Source organism: Tachypleus tridentatus, chromosome 9, assembly GCF_004210375.1.
Source record: "Tachypleus tridentatus isolate NWPU-2018 chromosome 9, ASM421037v1, whole genome shotgun sequence".
NCBI classification, from domain to species: domain Eukaryota; kingdom Metazoa; phylum Arthropoda; class Merostomata; order Xiphosura; family Limulidae; genus Tachypleus; species Tachypleus tridentatus.
Window position 1 is genome coordinate 108,275,124 of NC_134833.1, and position 19,800 is coordinate 108,294,923.

General features: G+C 31.0%; 1 protein-coding gene across 1 annotated transcript in view; it reads right to left on the reverse strand.

Annotated features, from left to right (window-relative positions):
* Positions 1-2,360: 2,360 nt before the first annotated feature.
* LOC143226013 (protein timeless-like) overlaps positions 2,361-19,800 on the reverse strand; it is a 103,513-nt gene continuing 86,073 nt past the window's right edge. Inside the window, exons 19-24 of the mRNA XM_076456381.1 lie at positions 18,799-18,873; positions 16,255-16,441; positions 12,715-12,771; positions 11,168-11,368; positions 10,440-10,572; positions 2,361-10,213 (exon numbers count right to left, since the gene is read on the reverse strand). Coding sequence (XP_076312496.1) covers positions 10,144-10,213; positions 10,440-10,572; positions 11,168-11,368; positions 12,715-12,771; positions 16,255-16,441; positions 18,799-18,873 — 723 coding nt within the window. The 3' untranslated portion in view covers positions 2,361-10,143. The remainder of the gene's footprint in view (positions 10,214-10,439; positions 10,573-11,167; positions 11,369-12,714; positions 12,772-16,254; positions 16,442-18,798; positions 18,874-19,800) is intronic.

Sequence of the window (19,800 nt, forward strand, 5' to 3'; positions counted from 1 at the left end):
ATAGGAGTGGATCTTTAACAAATGTTGTAACACAAGAACTGGGAATACGCCTGACAAATAGTGAAAAGTTTCAGCACTTTGACAGGGAGTGAAATCTCTGCTAGCAATCACATTGTTGTTCAGATATGCTGCCTAACCCAAGAGAAAAGCATCCATGGAGAAATAAGGATCTTGAATGGAAGGTGAAAAGGAAATTGCAATTATAGAATTGGTATGGTCTAGCCATCAAGAAATTCTGCGAAAAGAAAACGGAAATTCATAATAAGGACAAAGGATTTCAAAAAAGATTCCATTGGAAGAGGTATACGTGTGAGCACTACAAGGAAATAATTGGTTACAGGGAAGCCAGAGCCCTTCAAAGTAACAGAACCTATCAGTGAGAATGAAAATAAGAAGCAAAAACCTTGGTGACCATAAATATTATAATTCGTAAGCAAACAAGTGAAGGCTGAATCTAATTGAGATGGAAGTTGAAGAAAATGCCGAAACATACTAAATATACTATGTGACAAAATTTGGATAGTGTGATGAGTTATTATAGTTGATCAGCTTCCCGCAGATGATGGGATTGTGAGAGAAGAGCATCTCTCAAGAAGCAAGTAGAAATGCAATTTCAGCCACAAGCCATGAAGGTCTCATGACTTGATTGAAGATGTTATGAGTCGAGGCTGTGCTGAAGAGAATAGGATAAAATTGAAAAACTCGATTTCCATGAATAAAATGTTTTAAGAATGGGAAAAATGTAATATGAAGAAAGGCATCTGACACTTCAATCTTGGGCATCCACAAACCACTGGAGAGAAAAGAAATTTTCTATCCTGAACTATGAAATGACTGGAAACCAGTTGAGAAAAAATAAGTTAATAACTGGACTCCAGTCATTAGTCTTCTTGGAGTACACAAAGAGACAATAGTTAAAAGTCAGAGAAAAGGCATATACCCTCTCAATTACATTTTTGCCTATAAAATCTGAAACCAAATCCTTAAAACATTAAAGATAAAAGGGGTAGAAGATTGAAAAAAAGGACACAGGGTGAAATGGAAAGAGAATGTTGATGATCATCTGAAGAACCAATCTCTTGGTATAAAACTGAGACTAAAGGTTGGAAAAGTGAGGCAAATGGACACAGTTGAACATAATTCTACGACATTTCGCAGCCGCAATTTTGCACCCGACTCTTGGCAGCCAACAGTTTAACAGCCGAACTCCTTGGCAGCTTGTGGGTACAGGTACAGAGATATTCAAGAAAGGAATCAGAAACAACCCAAAAATCAGATATAGGAAAGATAAAGTAATCCTGAGAAGTGGTTTCATGGACTAAAAAATGGGAAAATTATAAGACACAGGCAAAAGAGAAGGAAAGGAACACATCCAAGGAATTATATAGAGAAATTGATTGGAAAGATGAAATTTTTCATCAACTGGAAAAGTAGTAACCAAAGCAAACTCAGGTGGGAAACAGTCAGTCAAATTCATCTTTTTCTTGGTCATTTTCAAATGGAGGAGAAAGGACAGGAGCAGGAGGTCCATAATGCATGAGGGAAACTACAACATACTGTATGATAGCTATAATGTTCTCAACACTCAAGATGCATCCACATGCCATTGTAGAAATAACTCCTGTACTTGTAAGTTTGTCATTTTTACATAACAAAATTAAGTCATTTTTACTTGATGATTTATCATAATATTTAATGTTTTTGGAACTAAATCTAAGTCAGAACAAAACTTAAGTGCTTTTGCAAAAGCAAACCTCAATAAGTTGAACATGAACTGAAAAATCAACATATTTGTTCAAGGTAATGTTGAGGAAAACAGTGAATTTATTTTTAGTGCAAATGCTTAAGGGGTGTTACTGTGCATGAAGACTGTTTTACCCTCCTACAGGTGGAGGACTATTGTCACGTGATTATTTCCTCATCTAACAGCACAATTCATGTTAAACACATGAATTTTAAGTGTAAGTTAGCACAAGCTTAGTGGTATTTAAATCACATGGGCAGACATGCAAGGTACATAACTCTTCAGTGTAATGAAGTGGGGTATCACTTTAAAATATGTTTCACATTTTGTTTTTACTTATTGGAATTATTATTAAATAATAAGAAAATTTTTATGTCTGAGCTACTTATTATCTTTATGTTTTATTTTAATTTTACTGCACTTTAGTTTTCAATTTGTATTTTTCATACAATATTTATATTAAATAGAAATCAGAAACTGGAGTGGGGAGCGCAGGATTTAGACTGGATGGCCAAGGTCCCTATGGTACCAGTCTTATTTCTTAAATGCTCTGGTTATTCTTCAACTTATGTCTCAAAAAAAATAAATTAATTAATTAATTACTCAACTAGACATCGACAAGTACCAAACCATTTTTATTTCCACATGTTAACATATTATAAAGTTCTATTAAAATTCTTATTTTCAAAAATATTACAGCATAATATTTGTTTGAATGTTAAATCTCTTCTCTCAAAAAATGCAACTTAATATATTTAACACTTCCTCAAATTCTAAGCAAACTAACCAAATATACAAAAAAATACAAAAATATAAGCATCTAAATATTTGGAATGCTCTAAAATACATGAAGAATACTATGAATACTATTACTACTTCAACATACTTCAACGTTGATGATAATAGACTAAAAGCAACAAGTCTGCAAATTGCAATCTTTGATGAAATCAACCTCCTGACTTTTATACAACCATGGAATCATAAAGTATAAAATTTTCCAATTCCAGTAATAAATCTTTAAAAATATGACAGTTTATTTTTTCAAAGATTATTGTAAAAACTGCATAAAGTTTGGGAAAAAAATCATTCAATGTTTGAGTAGCTCTAAGAAATTGAAAGTTACAGAGGAAGTATAATAAGTTAGCTACATATTACTTAATTTTATAATGATTGATAACATTGCTAGGTAAAATGTTTTGCAAAAGACCAAGGTATTAATGAAATAGTGAACAGTCTCTTATATACATTTATTTTCTTTTTACTTTGTAAGTATGTTTATGCTTCATACTTTTAGAGATTTGGTGCATGAACAAGACTGAATTTTTCTTTACTTATTTTTTTGAGTTTTTAACAGACTAAAAATTAAAAACATTAATAATTGTTTTTAAAGCACAACAGTGGAAAAACTAAACATGGTATACCTTTAGAATAGGTCTGTTACATCTTCACCAAACAGTCCTACTAACCAATCCACTGAATCCAAGAGGATATCATTTGAGTCCAGAGACAGGTTTTTTGAGTCCACATTTCTTCCTGAACACTATTTAATAATCATAACTGGTAATTATCATCAATAATACTGGGATCTAGGCAACTTCACTAACAGGACCCAAGTGACAAAGTTCATACTCTCTGGTGATAAATTAAATCCTGATAGTATTGTTGACAGTATAGCTAGCTCTAATACAATTATGTCATAACTTATAACCAATACAGTATAGCTTATCTAACTCTGAAATATTCACTTGTTTTAAATTTCATGCAAACATACATGAGGACCATCTGTGCTAGCTATACCTAATGTAACAGTGAAACACTAGAGGGAAGGAAACTAGTCAACACTACACAATGCCAACTCTTGGGCTACTCTTTTACCAATGAATAGCGAGATTCACCATCAAATTATAATGTCCCTTTGGCTGAAAGGGCAAATATGTTTGGTGGGATGGGTATCTGAACCTATAATTTGCAGAGAGCAAGTCACATGCCCTAACCATCTGGTTATGCCAAGCCCTAAATGAAATTAATTAGTACTAGTAGATTTTATTTTTTATGGAAAACTTTTTCCAATGCATTCCATATATATACAGACAAATAAGTCAACGAGACTCTCAGTGAGTGCTCTACAAGTCATTTGTGGACAAATGTACAAATACTTAATCAGATAATTTCACATAGAAACTAAACAATACTTAGTAGGACTGGCAATATCCTACATGATGTTCTATAGGTAGAAATTAAAGTTATATCTCCATGCACACTGGGGTTAAAACTGATTATTACTATCTATTGTTGTGTGGTGATAGACTGTGAGCTAAATTATTAAAGAACTGCATGTAATAACAGTTCAATGAGCTTTTGATGGCTTAGAAGTTTTATAAAAAGTCAAGGTTAATTAATATACAGCCTATACACATAAACAGTTTTAGTGATACCAAAGAGAATAATTAGTATACTTTATACTATTATTCATAAGATTAACATTATTTCCAAATTTACTAACATTCACCTGTCCTCTTGTATCAAAAACACTTCATATTTTAAAATTTGTAAATTTTTTCCCACAATGAACTGTAGCCAACTATCTCACTTGAACATCAACACAATATTTCTTTTCAAGTGTACTCCAAGCAGTGACATGCAATACTATAGATATAATTTTACATTTCAGAAAAAAAAATTAACCCACTCAAATTAACATGCAAGTTAAATGTGGAATATTAAAAATTATGAATAGCCATTTTTTTTTTTGTGTGTGGTTCAGTGGTTTAGCAGTAGATACAATGAAACTTTGGAACAACCTCAACAAAGTACAGTTACAACACTGCAAAAAACCTAAATGTTACATTCTGATGCTGGAAAAATAGTATTATTTTAATCTAACTGAGAAGCTTCATTCCTCAAGAATCAAGTTGTATGGGACTTTGTCCCTCACACAATTCCTGGCAGTTTTGCCCTGACTGCCCTTCCACCTAACTTTTAGAAACTCAAGATCTACATACATACATCTTGTTTTGAGATTTTTGTGACGATGGAATAAGCATAATATGAAATATCTTAAAACAATATGTATGTATGTAGATCTTGAGTTTCTAAAACTTAAATGTTTACATACATCTTGTTTTGAGACTTTTGTGACGATGGAATAAGCATATTATGAAATATCTTAATCATATAAATAAAATTCTAAAAATACTTTAAAAAAATGTTTACAGTGTTCTACAGTGTGAACATAGTAACCATATGCTTAACAAAAACTGAACATCAATGTTGGTTTCCTCATGTACTGATTTCATTAACCTTCTTGACAGTTTTCTTAAGACAGTCTTGGAGTCAGCAGGTTGTACAAAAATCACTCATTCTGAGAAAGTCTTGGGTAAAACTCACCTATTAATTCTGCAGCATTTAGCCCAAGTTTTTTTGTTGTGTGCTAATGCCATTTACCACTATTTGACATCACTAAACAAAGCAGGTAGAACCATTACACACAGTTAGAGCTCTGCTTTTGTTCTTCTCACACTAGTATGTGCAATTTGCTTCAAGAACTACCATACCAAATTCAAATTCTAATCAATGAAGCCAGATTACAGTTAAATAAATATCAAGGTTTTTATTTTGCATGAATGTATACTAAGTTATTTTTCTGCTTCTAGGACTATCATTGGAAAGATATGCCATTTACTGCAGCTTATTCAAGTCTATTTCATTTTTACATATAAGTAATACAATGTAGCACAAATGCAGGAGTTTTAGAAAAAGAGGAGGGGTTTTAGCTGAGAAAAGGTCATAGGTGGGTTTTTGTAGAACAATTTTTCTTTTTTACCTTACATATTCCCAATTTTCAAAATAATGTTTCTCAAAAATATAGACTAAAAGTGTTAGCTTTAGAAATTCCTGTTATAATTAAAATTCTTGAAAATCCCACCATGCAGTTACTTTTTTTCTGTAGAGTGATCATCACTATTTACTCAAAATACCTCTATTTATTAAATAAGTTAATAAAGAACTGGATAATCACACCAAAGAACAATGCCTTGATGCAGTGGTTTGGCTTTAAATTAAACTTACATAAGAGTTATATGAGGAACGTTTCTGGCATATTGTGTACTTACTTACATTCAATCAGTCACATAAGATCATTTTATAATCATTAAAAGTCTAAAGGAACCACTTTGTGTCACCTAGATATGTTTGATTAGTTGAAAATATGATATGACTGTTGAAGAACCACAATGCCATTACCATTTATGTGGAGACATGTTTTATAGGAAGAAGACACAAAGCTGTTAGTTGAGTCCTGAAAGTGCAGTAGTTATTTATGTTAAGTTACAGGCTATAATTATTAAATATGAATCACAAAGAGTTTCAATAGTTTAAAGTTCATTGATAAATATTATGTAAAGATTAATATTTAAACAACTTCCTAAAAGTTGTCTAGGCTCGGTTACACCTAGGTTCAATGGCTTAGTCAATATGACTATACTTGATAAATACCAACAACATGAAGTCAAGAGTAAATGTAAAAAAGACCTGTTCTAGAAGGCACAATACTGACAGTAATTACAGTACATACAATGGAGAAAATTTAAATTTCTGAGAAAACATGATTTACTCATGAATTAACTAATACAACTGTGCAAATTAAATGAATACAACTTTCAACAGAAATTATACATACAGTGATTCTAAGCATAAATTTAGACAGAGGGATATATATCTTATGACTGATTCTTACTGAACAGTATCAGAGTTACCAAATTTGATGAGTAAGCAAATGGTTATCAAATAAATAAATGCATGCATGATTTGCTGTCTTGGCACAACTATGTAAACTCAATCATAAACACATATTACTGAAATAACAGAAACATTTAACAATGAAACAATCTGCAAATCATACAAGTTTCCATTTCACATCACACTAAACATGCAGAGGTAGCTGTAAAACACATTAGTTCTAACTGCCACACTGCTTTCTGAGTTATACATAGTTTACAAGTCATAACAAAACTTTTTAAAACAGGGAATAAGAAAACTACACAACAAAAAATAATTTGAATGTCTTCAAGGTTGCTTCATATTTGTTTAAATGGATTCTTTTGGATGTCAATGTTTTTCTTTCTTTTTCTTCTTCTTTTTTTTACAAATTTACTTTACTATATACATATAGTTTTTCTATATTCTTTCTTTTTTTCGTGACAACTATAAGCTTCATCATAAAAGTAGTGATGTAATAATTTAACACAATAACAAAATGCTCACTGCTGGTGATGAAAGGAAATTCCTTCATTAACATGTTGGCTCCCACACAACCCACCAGTGAGTTGCAATAGTCTTCCAGTAAGACCCACATGACCCACCAGTGAGTCGTGCTCTATATTCTTTTTAAAGGTCCACTTATCAGCTGGAACACAATGGCTACATATACACTCTTCCTAAAAAACGTAATTGTAATATGACTAATAGTACCTTGGAAAATAATCTTGGGAGCCAATGTGTTGAATAGAAAACTTCACTATGTTCATACTATATATGTCTAAGACACTTAGAATTGAATTTGTAATTGTGATAAAAAAGATACATACACACAAGAATGAATGTTCTAGGAAAATGACTTGCACCCATTCTGAAATACCACAAATGACTTATTCAATCTAAACTTTGCTAGGATTTGTTTTGTTTTTTTTACCTTTTAAGTTTATTATGAAGATTTCCACTATACCAGTTTAAGAGATTGATTTTTTTAACTTTTGCTTATCAAAACAGATATTTAATCAAACTGTACTAATAACTGATAAACAAAAAAACATAAAAAGAAAAGAATTGTGATAAAAAATTACTAACCAGTTTCATTGTAAATTGGTGTACAGTAAAAACTAACTTTACAAATAGCAACATAACTTTTGGAAATAAATTCTATGAAACTAACAAAGCAAATGAAAGGTTAAACTTCTTTTGTTAATATAAGCATACAAATTTTCATCAAAATTCAACAACAGTCTCAAAAAAGTTTGGCTGGAATTAGCTGTTGGTATAAGTTATTAACTGAACAGAACATTTAGATCACTTTACATGAACAATAATAAATGTTGAGTAAATTTAACCATTTTATTTCTTTAATATATAGTGTATAATCATTCTTATTTAACATAGAATTTTTAAGTCAACCACCAGATGACGTTTGATATTTCATCGATACGAAGCCTACATTGAGAATTTCTTCAACTCCCTGGAATAAGCACTGTTGTATTATGAGAAATCTAAAGGTGTCTGTCAACTCAAAAACAATGAATAACTGAAGGACATATAATGATTTTAGTTTTAGTAATGGAAAGATTTTTTATCAAAATTTGCTTGTGGTCATGTTATGTAATATAATAAACAAAGATTTTTCATGAGGCCAGTAAAAAATGGGAACTGTAAAGGCAACCAACAGATTTTCTATTTAGATTACATATATCTTAGAGGAACGATGTCAGAAGTATCAGGTCTAAAGCTTACTTGCAAGTGTAAGGTAGCATTATATTATTCAGTGCAGCAAATGTGGATACAATGTTGCAGGAAGAGGAAATCATAAAAAAGGCCAGAAAGAGATTCTACTAGTGTTAAAAAAAGTTCCAAATGGTCAAAGAGGAATGCATTTACAAACAGACCAAGTATGTCCACTGAACTCTCAGAAGACATAAAAAGCCATATCCACAGGAAATAGAAAACTATTATGACCACTGTATCCGTACAAAAAGCCATAGTAAAAAATCATCAGATTGAGCCCACCATATTCCCACACTGTATTCCATCTTTAGTATCAAATATCAATATCTTGTGTGAACCCTACTCTTCATTACCAAAGATTACAAAATTGGTTCAGATTGCTAGAGATTTGTTGTAATGTGTACAGAACTCAGAATTCTCTAAGTGAATGTTAAAACTGATATACAGTATAAAAGCAACAATCAATCAATTCGTCAATATTTAAAAAGGTTTTATGAAAATTAACACACAGCTCTTTTTTTTAAAAAAAATGTTCAGTTTTAAAAGAAAGAAAAACTAAAATAAAATTCTACACTGAAAATATATTTTTGTTACTGTCATACAAATATCTGAAGAATGTATTTTAAAATCATTAAGTATGAAGGATTAAAGAAAAGACAAGTAAAAATTTATTGTTTTTGTTTGTTAAAGTTCTCACAAACCTAAACAAGTGCTATTGTGCTAGCCATTCCTAAGCTTTGAAGTGAGACTTGAGTGGAGACAGCTAATCAACACCACCCACTACCATCTCTACTCTTGTCAGACTGAATAGTTGGATTTTAATGTCACTCCTATAAGGCACCAGCAACCCAAAAGTTAGGAGCATAATCTTCCTTTTAGTGGTAATGGAAAACGAACTACAAAACCTCAGAGCCAGTGTCTGGCATGCTAACCACTGGGCTGTATTGGCCAATGAAAATTGATGCAACTTAATAAAATACCATTCAAAAGTAAAAACTATATTATTAACATAAAATTCAGCTTGTATGAAACTAAAACAGTTTTGCAAGCAGAAGAATTATGTTAAAAAAAACAGTTTACTAATAAGTAATGCCAAATTGAAAAGGTTAATGTTGAAATATTAGTAAATAGATGTATATTCATTGCAACATTTCACATCCTGACAATAAATGTTTGTACATAATTTTGTTTCTTGTGCTATTTATGCTAATATCACTGTCATAAATGATGAAACCTTTCCTTAAATCAATGACTTTTCTTATATACTAATTTATTACAGTTAACACAATTATTCACCAACAAAAAGCTTCTTTGGTATAATCAGAAAAGTAATTTGCTGATACCATTCAGTTGTTAGACCATGCTAAAATTCATACTGGTTTACATTCTGATCACATTTACCTTTTCCTATATACTGGAGTGGTTTGAAGGAGCATATTTTTTCTTTTCATTCTGTTTCACTATATCTAGCCATGTACTGTAACCATGCTAAAATTCATATTGGTTTACATTCTGATCACATATACCTTTTCCTATATACTGGAGTGGTTTGAAGGAGCATATTTTTTCTTCTCATTCTGTTTGACTATGTCTAGCCATGTACTGTAACCATGCTAAAATTCATACTGGTTTACATTCTGATCACATATACCTTTTCCTATATACTGGAGTGGTTTGAAGGAGCATATTTTTTCTTTTCATTCTGTTTCACTATATCTAGCCATGTACTGTAACCATGCTAAAATTCATACTGGTTTACATTCTGATCACATATACCTTTTCCTATATACTGGAGTGGTTTGAAGGAGCATATTTTTTCTTTTCATTCTGTTTCACTATGTCTAGCCATGTACTGTAACCATGCTAAAATTCATACTGGTTTACATTCTGATCACATTTACCTTTTCCTATATACTGAAGTGGCTTGAAGGAGCATATTTTTCCTTTTTACTCTGTTTTGCTATGTCTAGCCATGTACTGGAAAGGAAGACTGAAATCAGTAGATAGCCAAGATACTTAAAAGACACTTTGAGCTTACCATAATATATATTTAAAGAATAGAATAGCTTCTAAAAGCATATATATAAGATTATGCAACATGGAATGTTATGAAATTATTAAATATTAATTCAAAATTATATGGAATTAAAGATCATCAGTAATTAATGACATTACAGAAACATGCAACTTAGTAGTGGCTTACCTGGGTTTACCAAATGAATGATGTGTGAAGGGAGGCAGGGGTACTTCTGGAATAGCTGACTGATGGACAGACTCTGAACTGTGAAGCTCTGTAATGTAGTCTTCTAAGTTATCAATAATAAATTTTATTCCACCTGTGAAGGCAAAATCCTAATAAAAAAGATGCCTTTTTGTGTTGCTTTTAAACTAAGACACAAAATATACAACAAATATAAATATATAAAGCAACTACAATCAACTTCAAATACAAAAAACATTTAACTTTAAAAACAGCTTATCAATATCACAGCAAAACTCCTAAACAAAAACTCTGGATCAAAACAAAAATAAGATATGATCAAACTTTTAAATAACATCCTGTATTTCTTCAGCAGAAACTGGTCAAGAAAGAATTAATACTAGCAGCATTTTAGACTGTCTTTTGAATATATGGAGTACACCAGAAAGATTACTTGCCAATATGAAAAAAAATGATATTAAAAGTATCAGTATAGAATCTTCTTTAACTTCTAGCATCATTCTTACTCATAAAAAGTTAGAAACTGGAAATTCATTACACATATTCTAGTATTATTAAAACACTTTAAAATATTTGAACTAAACAGCATAGTGTATTTTTAAATAACATTAGGTTAGATATTCTTTTTATGGAATCAATTCTATTTAGAACTTTTAAATATTATACTCAGAAACGATTAAATATTTATGTTCAACCAAAGTTTTACCAACCAGGGTCTACTGCTCCAAGTTTAGTAGCTACATTGAATAAAATATCTGCTGTCCAGAAGCATGGTATTCTGGGATAAACACGGCCAGTATCAGCAGGAAGGTGAAAACCTAATTTATGAAGCAACTGAACAAACAAATCAGAGTAAAGTGCTAATTCTTGGGCTTCATTGTAGGGAACGATCGAGATGCTCTGTTTCATCACTAAAGTTATATATAATAAGTCACTGAAAATAATTCACTTGGAACAAAAACAAGAATTATACACTGAATACTACAAATTCAAATAGTGACTATAATTTCACACTATTTTTATATTACTGATCTTTGAGTAATTTTCAGATATTTGGTTACTCTTCAATGATCTACTTTACTTACATTACTGGAACATTATACCAGTGTTAACACAAACATTTCTCCAAAAATATGGAACTTTAGTCCTTTTGGTGTATTTCTTTAATTAAGAAAAAAATTCTTTTTTTCTGATTAACTAATACTTCCACACAGTTTTAAAATTTGCATTTTTAGTAAGTTCACAAAAGCAACACATGTAACATTGTATCATACAAACAAAACTGTACGCAACAAATTTACTAATCATAACCTTGTGCAGCTGCAAATATTTAAAAACATGTCGCTAGAACAACAGTATATATAATACAAAAACCCAACTATCAGTGGAGCAGATGTTCTTTAATGGATTTTTTTCCTTACTACTCTTCTTGCAGTGAATGAAATTTTTAGTGTACAATCAGTACAACTCTAAATTCCCTTTAATATAACAATCATGGAAGAAGAGACCAAACACTTTCAGCTTTACATTGACAAATTTAACTAGTATTCAAGTGATAAGATAATAATATTGACCATCATATTTAATCTCAATATTTTACTGTAAAACTGAACAGTCTACATTTATTAATATACAAGTGATTTGCATTTACTTCGAAATGGTTACTAGTTGAATATAGGTTAACTGTTTCTTTAGCTGGATGTTTTTGTTAAAGTAGAAATAATTTTACTTCATTTTATTTTTTCTGCATTTTTGTGAGTAATGTTTTAAAAGTCTTTAAATTTACAGAGAAGTTTAGTAATTTTATTACTTCTGAGAATGTTTTAAAGTTTAAAAGGATCATAAACATGTAAAATAGTACTATGAGTGCATTTTTTTCAAAGCATTATATACTTGTAAAGAATTTGTAACTGATTAAAATGAGAAATAAATAATAATTCTGATGATTAGGAAAGTAAACATGATAGAAGCAAAATTTATAAATCAGAATAATGAAAGAGTAACAATTATAAGAGAAAACTGCATTACGTTTTCACTTTTATACATATAAGTAAATTATCCATGCCATAGTATTTACTCAATTCAAGTTATTTGGTTAGCATACAGATGATACCCACAGAAGGTATTATACTAGAATGCTATTAATAAAACTTACAAGCATTAGCTAAGAAATTAATTATGACTCTAAAATATTATGATTATGAAAACATTACTCATTACAAGGAAGAAAAGGCAATGCAGAAAATAAAAAACTTACACATTGAGTAAAATGGAACAGGATATTCAATATCATGTGGGTTGTTTTTCCACAAGGCTATAGGAAGTTACAAAACACAGGATTTTAAATATATATATGTATATACCATATACACTTACTGTATTAAATTATAATTAGTATGCAAATTTTACTTATTAGAAACCAAAAATACCAGTGTAGAATTGCCCTCAATAATTCTAATTATGTGTACTAACAGTATAGTTCAACTGCCCTTTGCCATACAGTGATAATCACCTAGGAAAACTGCAAAAGTTGAAACAACCTAATCTTGTACCTAGCATATGTTATAGGTAGATCTTACTTGGCATTAAACATACACTGACATTTAGCCAAAGAGAAAAATAACCTGAAAGAAAAAACTCAAGCTAATCCTCTTGTAACCATTTGCATTCTTAGTGGTTTGACTTAGTATTTTAGCCATACAATGTTATTGAGCTAATGAGAAAACTCCTCAGAATAAAAAAGATCACATTAGATATTTGTTAAACCTCATATAACGAGCTGTGTTCCTATTAGACCTTACCTGCTCTCTGCAATACAGTACTGCTTATTCAAGTAGCTAGAAAACTTTAGCTGGTAATAAAGATCGAAATAATTTTCTCCTAAAGAGCTGTGTTCTCAGAAAATGTTTATTATTTAAAATTAAGCTAATTTCAATTCAAGGTTTTAAGAAACAATTGTGTTGTTATTGTATTTTACTTGGTAGGTATTGGCAATACAAAACTGAAAAGATCAAACTAAATTCTACTCAGTATTCTTGAAAATAGTTGTTTTATTAGTATATTCCACTTTGAACTGGCCATACGAAACTACACACCCAAAATACATTTTCAATTGAAAGAACAAAAAATAAGTCCAATTTAAAAATCTTTTAACCACCTATGTCCTTACCTGATTTATACCATACAGTATTACTACTCTAAGAAGAAAAACATGATCAAGAAAAGAGATCAAGCAAAGGTCAAATTAAGATTCTTTATAACAGCTGCATGTACTTTAGGTGTATTTTACAACTTACCATAACCAACTGACAAGAACATCCTAGCAGAAGAAAGATCAAGTTTCATCTAAAATAACACTATCAAAAACAGTAAATTCTTAATGAACTAACCTGAAATACTAATCATCTAATGAGAAAACTCTAATAAGAAAAAATGAAGATGATTTCAAACTGAATCTTCTCAAACTAGTTGTGTTAAATATGAAACTACTGATTGCCAATATGAGTAAATTCATTTTTCTATTTTCAGAACACACCAACATAATTGGGTATTTCAGACAAATGTTTGGTGGATGGTTAAATAATTATTAGTAAATGTGTGCATTTAAGCATAAGTGTAAATAGTCCATGTTAAGACTTTATTGCCTAACTAGCCACATAGCTGACTTATCTTCACAGTTTACAAAAAAAATAAAAATAAAAACAAAGCACCAGAAGAAAAAGCCAGGTACAGAAAAATTCAATGAAAAAAACTCAAATTATGCTTTTCCAAATTTCTGTGCCCTTAGCAGAATTTACTTTCCATTTTACATTAAAATATCTATTATCTGTGGTACACTTGTTAGTCAGCATGTACATGTACCACCAGCGTCTTTAAATTTCTATAAATATATATTTTCTTGAAGTACAAGAGCTGTTTTCATTATTAAACTTGTAACAGAGATATAGGTACCTATGATGTAGGGGCATGCCCTTGATTTCTACAGGTGCTATACATCTGCTGTTTAGATATTCTATTCTTAAAATATATATACACTGCTGGCCAAAACCTTAAGGCCAATTAACATAAAAAAAAATATGCATTTTGTCTTGTTAGACTCAACCACTTATTTGAGTAGAGCTTCGAAAGATGCCAATAAGAAAGGGGAAAATAAAAACAAAACACTTTTTTAGCATTTAACAGGGAAACTGTGAACACTATGAAATTAGCTGAAAAACTAAAGAAGTCCTAAACAGGTTAGGAAATGCCCAACAACAGCTGTCAGTAGTGAGTTGCATGGCTGTCATTGCGAATAACTGCAAACATTCGCTTTGGTATGGTTGATATAAGCATTTGCAGAAGACTGGCTGGAATGGTATTCCAAGTGGTGAAGATGGCTTCACGAAGATCATGCACTGTTTGGAATTGACATCCATTTCTATAGACTTCCCTTGTTATCCACTCCCAAACATTTTCAATGGGGTTCAGTTCGGGTGAACACATTGGAAAGTCCAAAAGAATCACGTTATTTGGCATGAAAAAGTCCCTTGTCCTGTGAGCATTGTGGATTGCAGCATTGTCCTGCTGAAAGATTCAGTCATTTCCACACAATTGGGCCTTCAGTCATTAAGGGTGCTCTCTCCAACATGCCAATGTAATCAGCTGCTGTTTGACTCCCCTGTATAACCTGAAGCTCCATTATTCCATGGACAGAGAAAGCACCCCAAATCAAGGCGTGGAAGGAGGCTTTATCTTTGAAGACGTTTATGGTTTTTAAAGCCTTTCTCTCGTAGATGCTGTCTTATTGTTTTTGAACTGCATTCTGTGTCCGTAAGGGCCTTAATCTGGTTCAGCAATCGGCTGGTGTCTTTCCGGACAACCCATCGAATCCTCCTGCTCAACGTCAGCAAAATTTTCTTGGGACAATAACTTGAAATTCTTGTTCTGTATCCATTAGGGTCTTTTAAGATATTTGCAACAGCAGTTTTACTACACCCAATCTCACCAGCAATGACATACTGACACCTTGCTTTGCAGTTCAACAATTTTGCCACATTCAAACTCTGTAAACGTTTTAGCCTTTGCTGTGTTTTTACCCAATAAAACACAGGAGATGTCAGTGGGAGATGTTGACAACGCTAATGCTTGAACACAAATGACTAAATTTTGTTACATTTTAACCAATTAACGCTTTGTTTCAGTATGGTCTTAAACTTTTGACCAGCTCGTATTTAGGCTAATTTTATAGTGTTCACATATTCCCTATTAAATGCTGAAAAAGTTTTTTAATTTTATTTTCCCTTTTCTTATTTTCATCTTTCGAAGCTCTACTGAAATAATTGGTTGAGTCTAACAATGAAAAATGCATATTTTTTCTTTATGTTCATTGCCCTTAAGATTTTGGCCAGCAGTGTATATGGAAATAATAAAGAGAAACACTTTCTAATTTTTTTCAGGAATAGGTATATTTCATGTTTATAAAACAAATTATTGTTTACTAAAATGAAGTAAGTTAATTTTAACCAATTTAAAGTCTGAACTATAATGTTAAAACTAAATAAATAAATCAACAAATTAGTCTGAAAACTTTCAGTTGTGGAATTTTTTTTTTGTAATGACTGACCTTAAAAACACAAAATATCTTATTCCTTACTCTGGAATGTTATATTTTTGAACCTAACATTATGTTTTTAAATTTCATGTGGAAACACAAATTGGTTCTTGAATTTGTAATAGGTAAATATTGAATGCCTCTATGAGAAATTTCTATACTATGTAGTACCTATTGCTTTTAAAAATAAAGAAGATTAAGGCTCACCTAACTTAACATAACACGAATTTAGTAGAAGGTTCTGCAACCACAGAATGTGTTGTTTCAACCCTGCTTGATAGAGATTGGCTACGTGTTGTTTAATTTCATCTATATTAGATCCATCATCCACGTTGGAAATTTGTTTCACCAAAATGTCAATACTGTTTGAACAGTTATCATGCTGATCTCCATACTGAAACACACAAACAAAAATACCATATACACCCATCAATTCAAAATGTGACACTCCCTTGTGGTAGAGTATGGCATAAGTAATTCTTTTATTATTGTCAGAAAGTAAGTGTTTACAGCAGTAACTTCCATAGGTACTTCGAAAGTAAGATAATAATGAATATATATTAACCTTTATTTCATGCAACATTTAGATAAAAGCTTTTGCAAATGTTGAATGTAAAAATTTACTAAACTGTTAACTAATGCTAATAAAACTATATATATGAAAATATTACAAATATTTTATCAAAAATTTCATTATTTTGCAAAAAAATGAAAATTAATAAAAACATTTTTAAAGATTTTTTACAAGTAAACTAGTAAACTATAAATTATAGAGCAATAAAAAACAGAGTTTCAAAAAGTAAATGCAGTTTTTTCAAACTTGAAGTTCATAAAATGTTTTAACATATACATATGGTAAATTATATGATTGTGTTAGTGCATGTTATCTACAAATGTGTATTTATTATTTATAACTTTAGTGTTACAGAAGTCTGTTAATAATGAGAATATATAATAGCTTACACTCCATACAAAAATATTAACGTTTATCGAACTCAAACAGAATATAATGGTTGAAAATAAAAATACTCATCTCACAAATAAAAGTAAAAAAGATATATCTCCTTCAGTTGTTTAGTATGTTGACTAAACATGAAATACTCTAGAGTAATAATATACATTAGAAAACAAAAATATTACCATGTCCGTAAAGTAGAAGATCACATTCCAAAATATGATATTCACAACTGACAGACAAAACTATAATTATTCACTATTTTCAATAAATAGATCAGATAAATTCATTCTCATAATATTTACAATTTTACACAAAACCACAACTTAATATTTTTATGAACAAAGAATAACATATTACAATAAAAATATACAGTCAATTACTAAAATAAATATTTATTATGTCTACTAAAAACATATGACATTCACCCATGACTGATGTCCATCAGTTGTAAACAAAAATATTTTATTCTAATTTCTCAAAAAACTAAATACTTTCTAATTTTTTTCAGGAATAGGTGTATTTCATGTTTATAAAACAAATTATTGTTCACTAAAATGAAGTAAGTTAATTTTTAACCAATTTAAAGTCTGGACTATAATGTTAAAACTAAATAAGTAAATCAACAAATTAGTCTGAAAACTTTCAGTTGTGGAAATTTTTGTTTTGTAATGACTGACCTTAAAAACACAAAATATTTTAATCCTTACTCTGGAATGTTATATTTTTGAACCTAACATCATGTTACATCATGTTCTTCTACAGTACGAGGGCTGTTCAAAAAAAATACGTGGACTGGCGTCATAAAACAAAATGTACTTTATTTAGAAGTTACAGGTCTGGGACCTTCAAAGTACTCTCCTCCCAACGCACACACTTATCCCAACGGTGTTTCCACTTGTTGAAACAGTCCTGGTACGCTTCTTTTGTAATGTCCTCCAGCTCCTTCGCCGCATTTGCCTTAATCTCGGGAATCGTCTCAAATCTTTTTCCTTTCAAGGGTCTTTTGAGTTTGGGGAACAAGAAAAAAATCGCAACGAGCAAGCTTTAGGTGAGTAGGGGGAAGGGAAGAACAGTGATCGAGTGTTTGGCCAAAAACTCACGAGTTCTGAGGCACAAATTTCGCAGCAACGCGGTGCATCTTCAATTTTTCGGTCAAAATCTCGTAACAAGATCCAACTGATATCCACACTCTTCAGCAAGCTCCCTGACAGTCAGACGTCGATTTGCTCGCACCAGGGTGTTGATTTTGTCGACGTGTGGGTCGTCAGTTGACGTGGAAGGACGTCCAGGACGCTCATCATCTTTAATAAGACTGTTGACCATCCTTAAAACGTTCATGCCACTTGAAACATGCCGTACGTTCATAGCAACATCACCGTAAGCCGTGTTAAGCATAGCAAAAGTTTCAGTCGCAGATTTTCCAAGTTTAACACAAAATTTCACAGCAAGTCGTTGCTCCTTCAGGTCATTCATTCTGAAATCTGCCAAACGAAAAAATCGCACTTCACTTAAAACCGCATAGCTAATACACAAATGAAGATATCTGCAATCGGGGAAATGGCGTCGTAATCAGCTGATCTGTGAGAACCTAGCGACACCAAGCGGATTCCCCTGGAACCAACTGGAGCCGCGCAATTCAAACAGTCCGCGTATTTTTTGAACAGACCTCGTATCTCAAATAGAAAACATTCACAGTAACTAAAATAATAATCTCTGATCTAGTGTGTAGCTTTACTTCTGTACTAAAACTGACATATCTTCTTTCATTGTAGCACATATAAACAAGAACCTACTTTTTTTTCTTTTTCTTTAAGGACATCATATTTATTGTGGCTCACAATTCCTTTGCAGTACAACTGCCACAAAACCTATGAAAAAAAATCAGTATGTTTCTGTAATTTGTACAAGTGTGTGGGTGCTCTGTTAGACCAGTTTACAAACCTCTTAATATGAAATTTTCCCTTTATACAATACTAATAACATAATACATTACACTTTTTGCTAGTTTTCAATACAATGTAATGGCCATTATAGAATAAAATAAATTAAGATGTACCTTATTAATTAATTTTTCTATTCAAAATATATTGATTACTATTATCATTTTAAACAAACAATACCAATATACTGCAATGGGCTTTACAAGTATTCAACATGGGAATACAAATATGTATTTCTATCTTATAACAAGAATATCTAATTTGATATAAGTCTGATTAATAGTACTATCAAAACTAGAATATTATTATCATAATACAGTCACCCATTTAATGAATATCATCACTATCTCTGAGAAATAACACTTGCTTGAAATGAAACTTCTCATTCTACAGTATTTTATCTAAGGGCAATCTTTGGTCTCTCAGTTTGTTTTTATAAGAAAGCAGTAATAGTGGTTTTATTCTATCAGTATTGAAAGTAAAAACTACAGGTGTATTTATAAAATTGTGAATTATAGTTTTAAGTTTTCACATAATAAACATTTGTAATTACAAATAATTTCAAAAGTCACATTTGAGTACTGATTACACTTATACCTTATGGTGGCTCATAACACCGCCTCACACTTCTGAGAAGCCAGATGCTTCAGATTTACCACTGTGACAATATTCATTAAGGGGTTATTTAAGTCAAGTTTGATTGTCTTAATTATACAAAGATCAGTTGTAAAAGCACTTCATGTGCCACAGTATAATAAAAATTTGTTTCTATCAGAAACGTGACACAAATTGCTTTCACAATACAGTTGTTCAAATGATGCACCTTGAGCAGCAAGTCATCAGACACAGTACCTG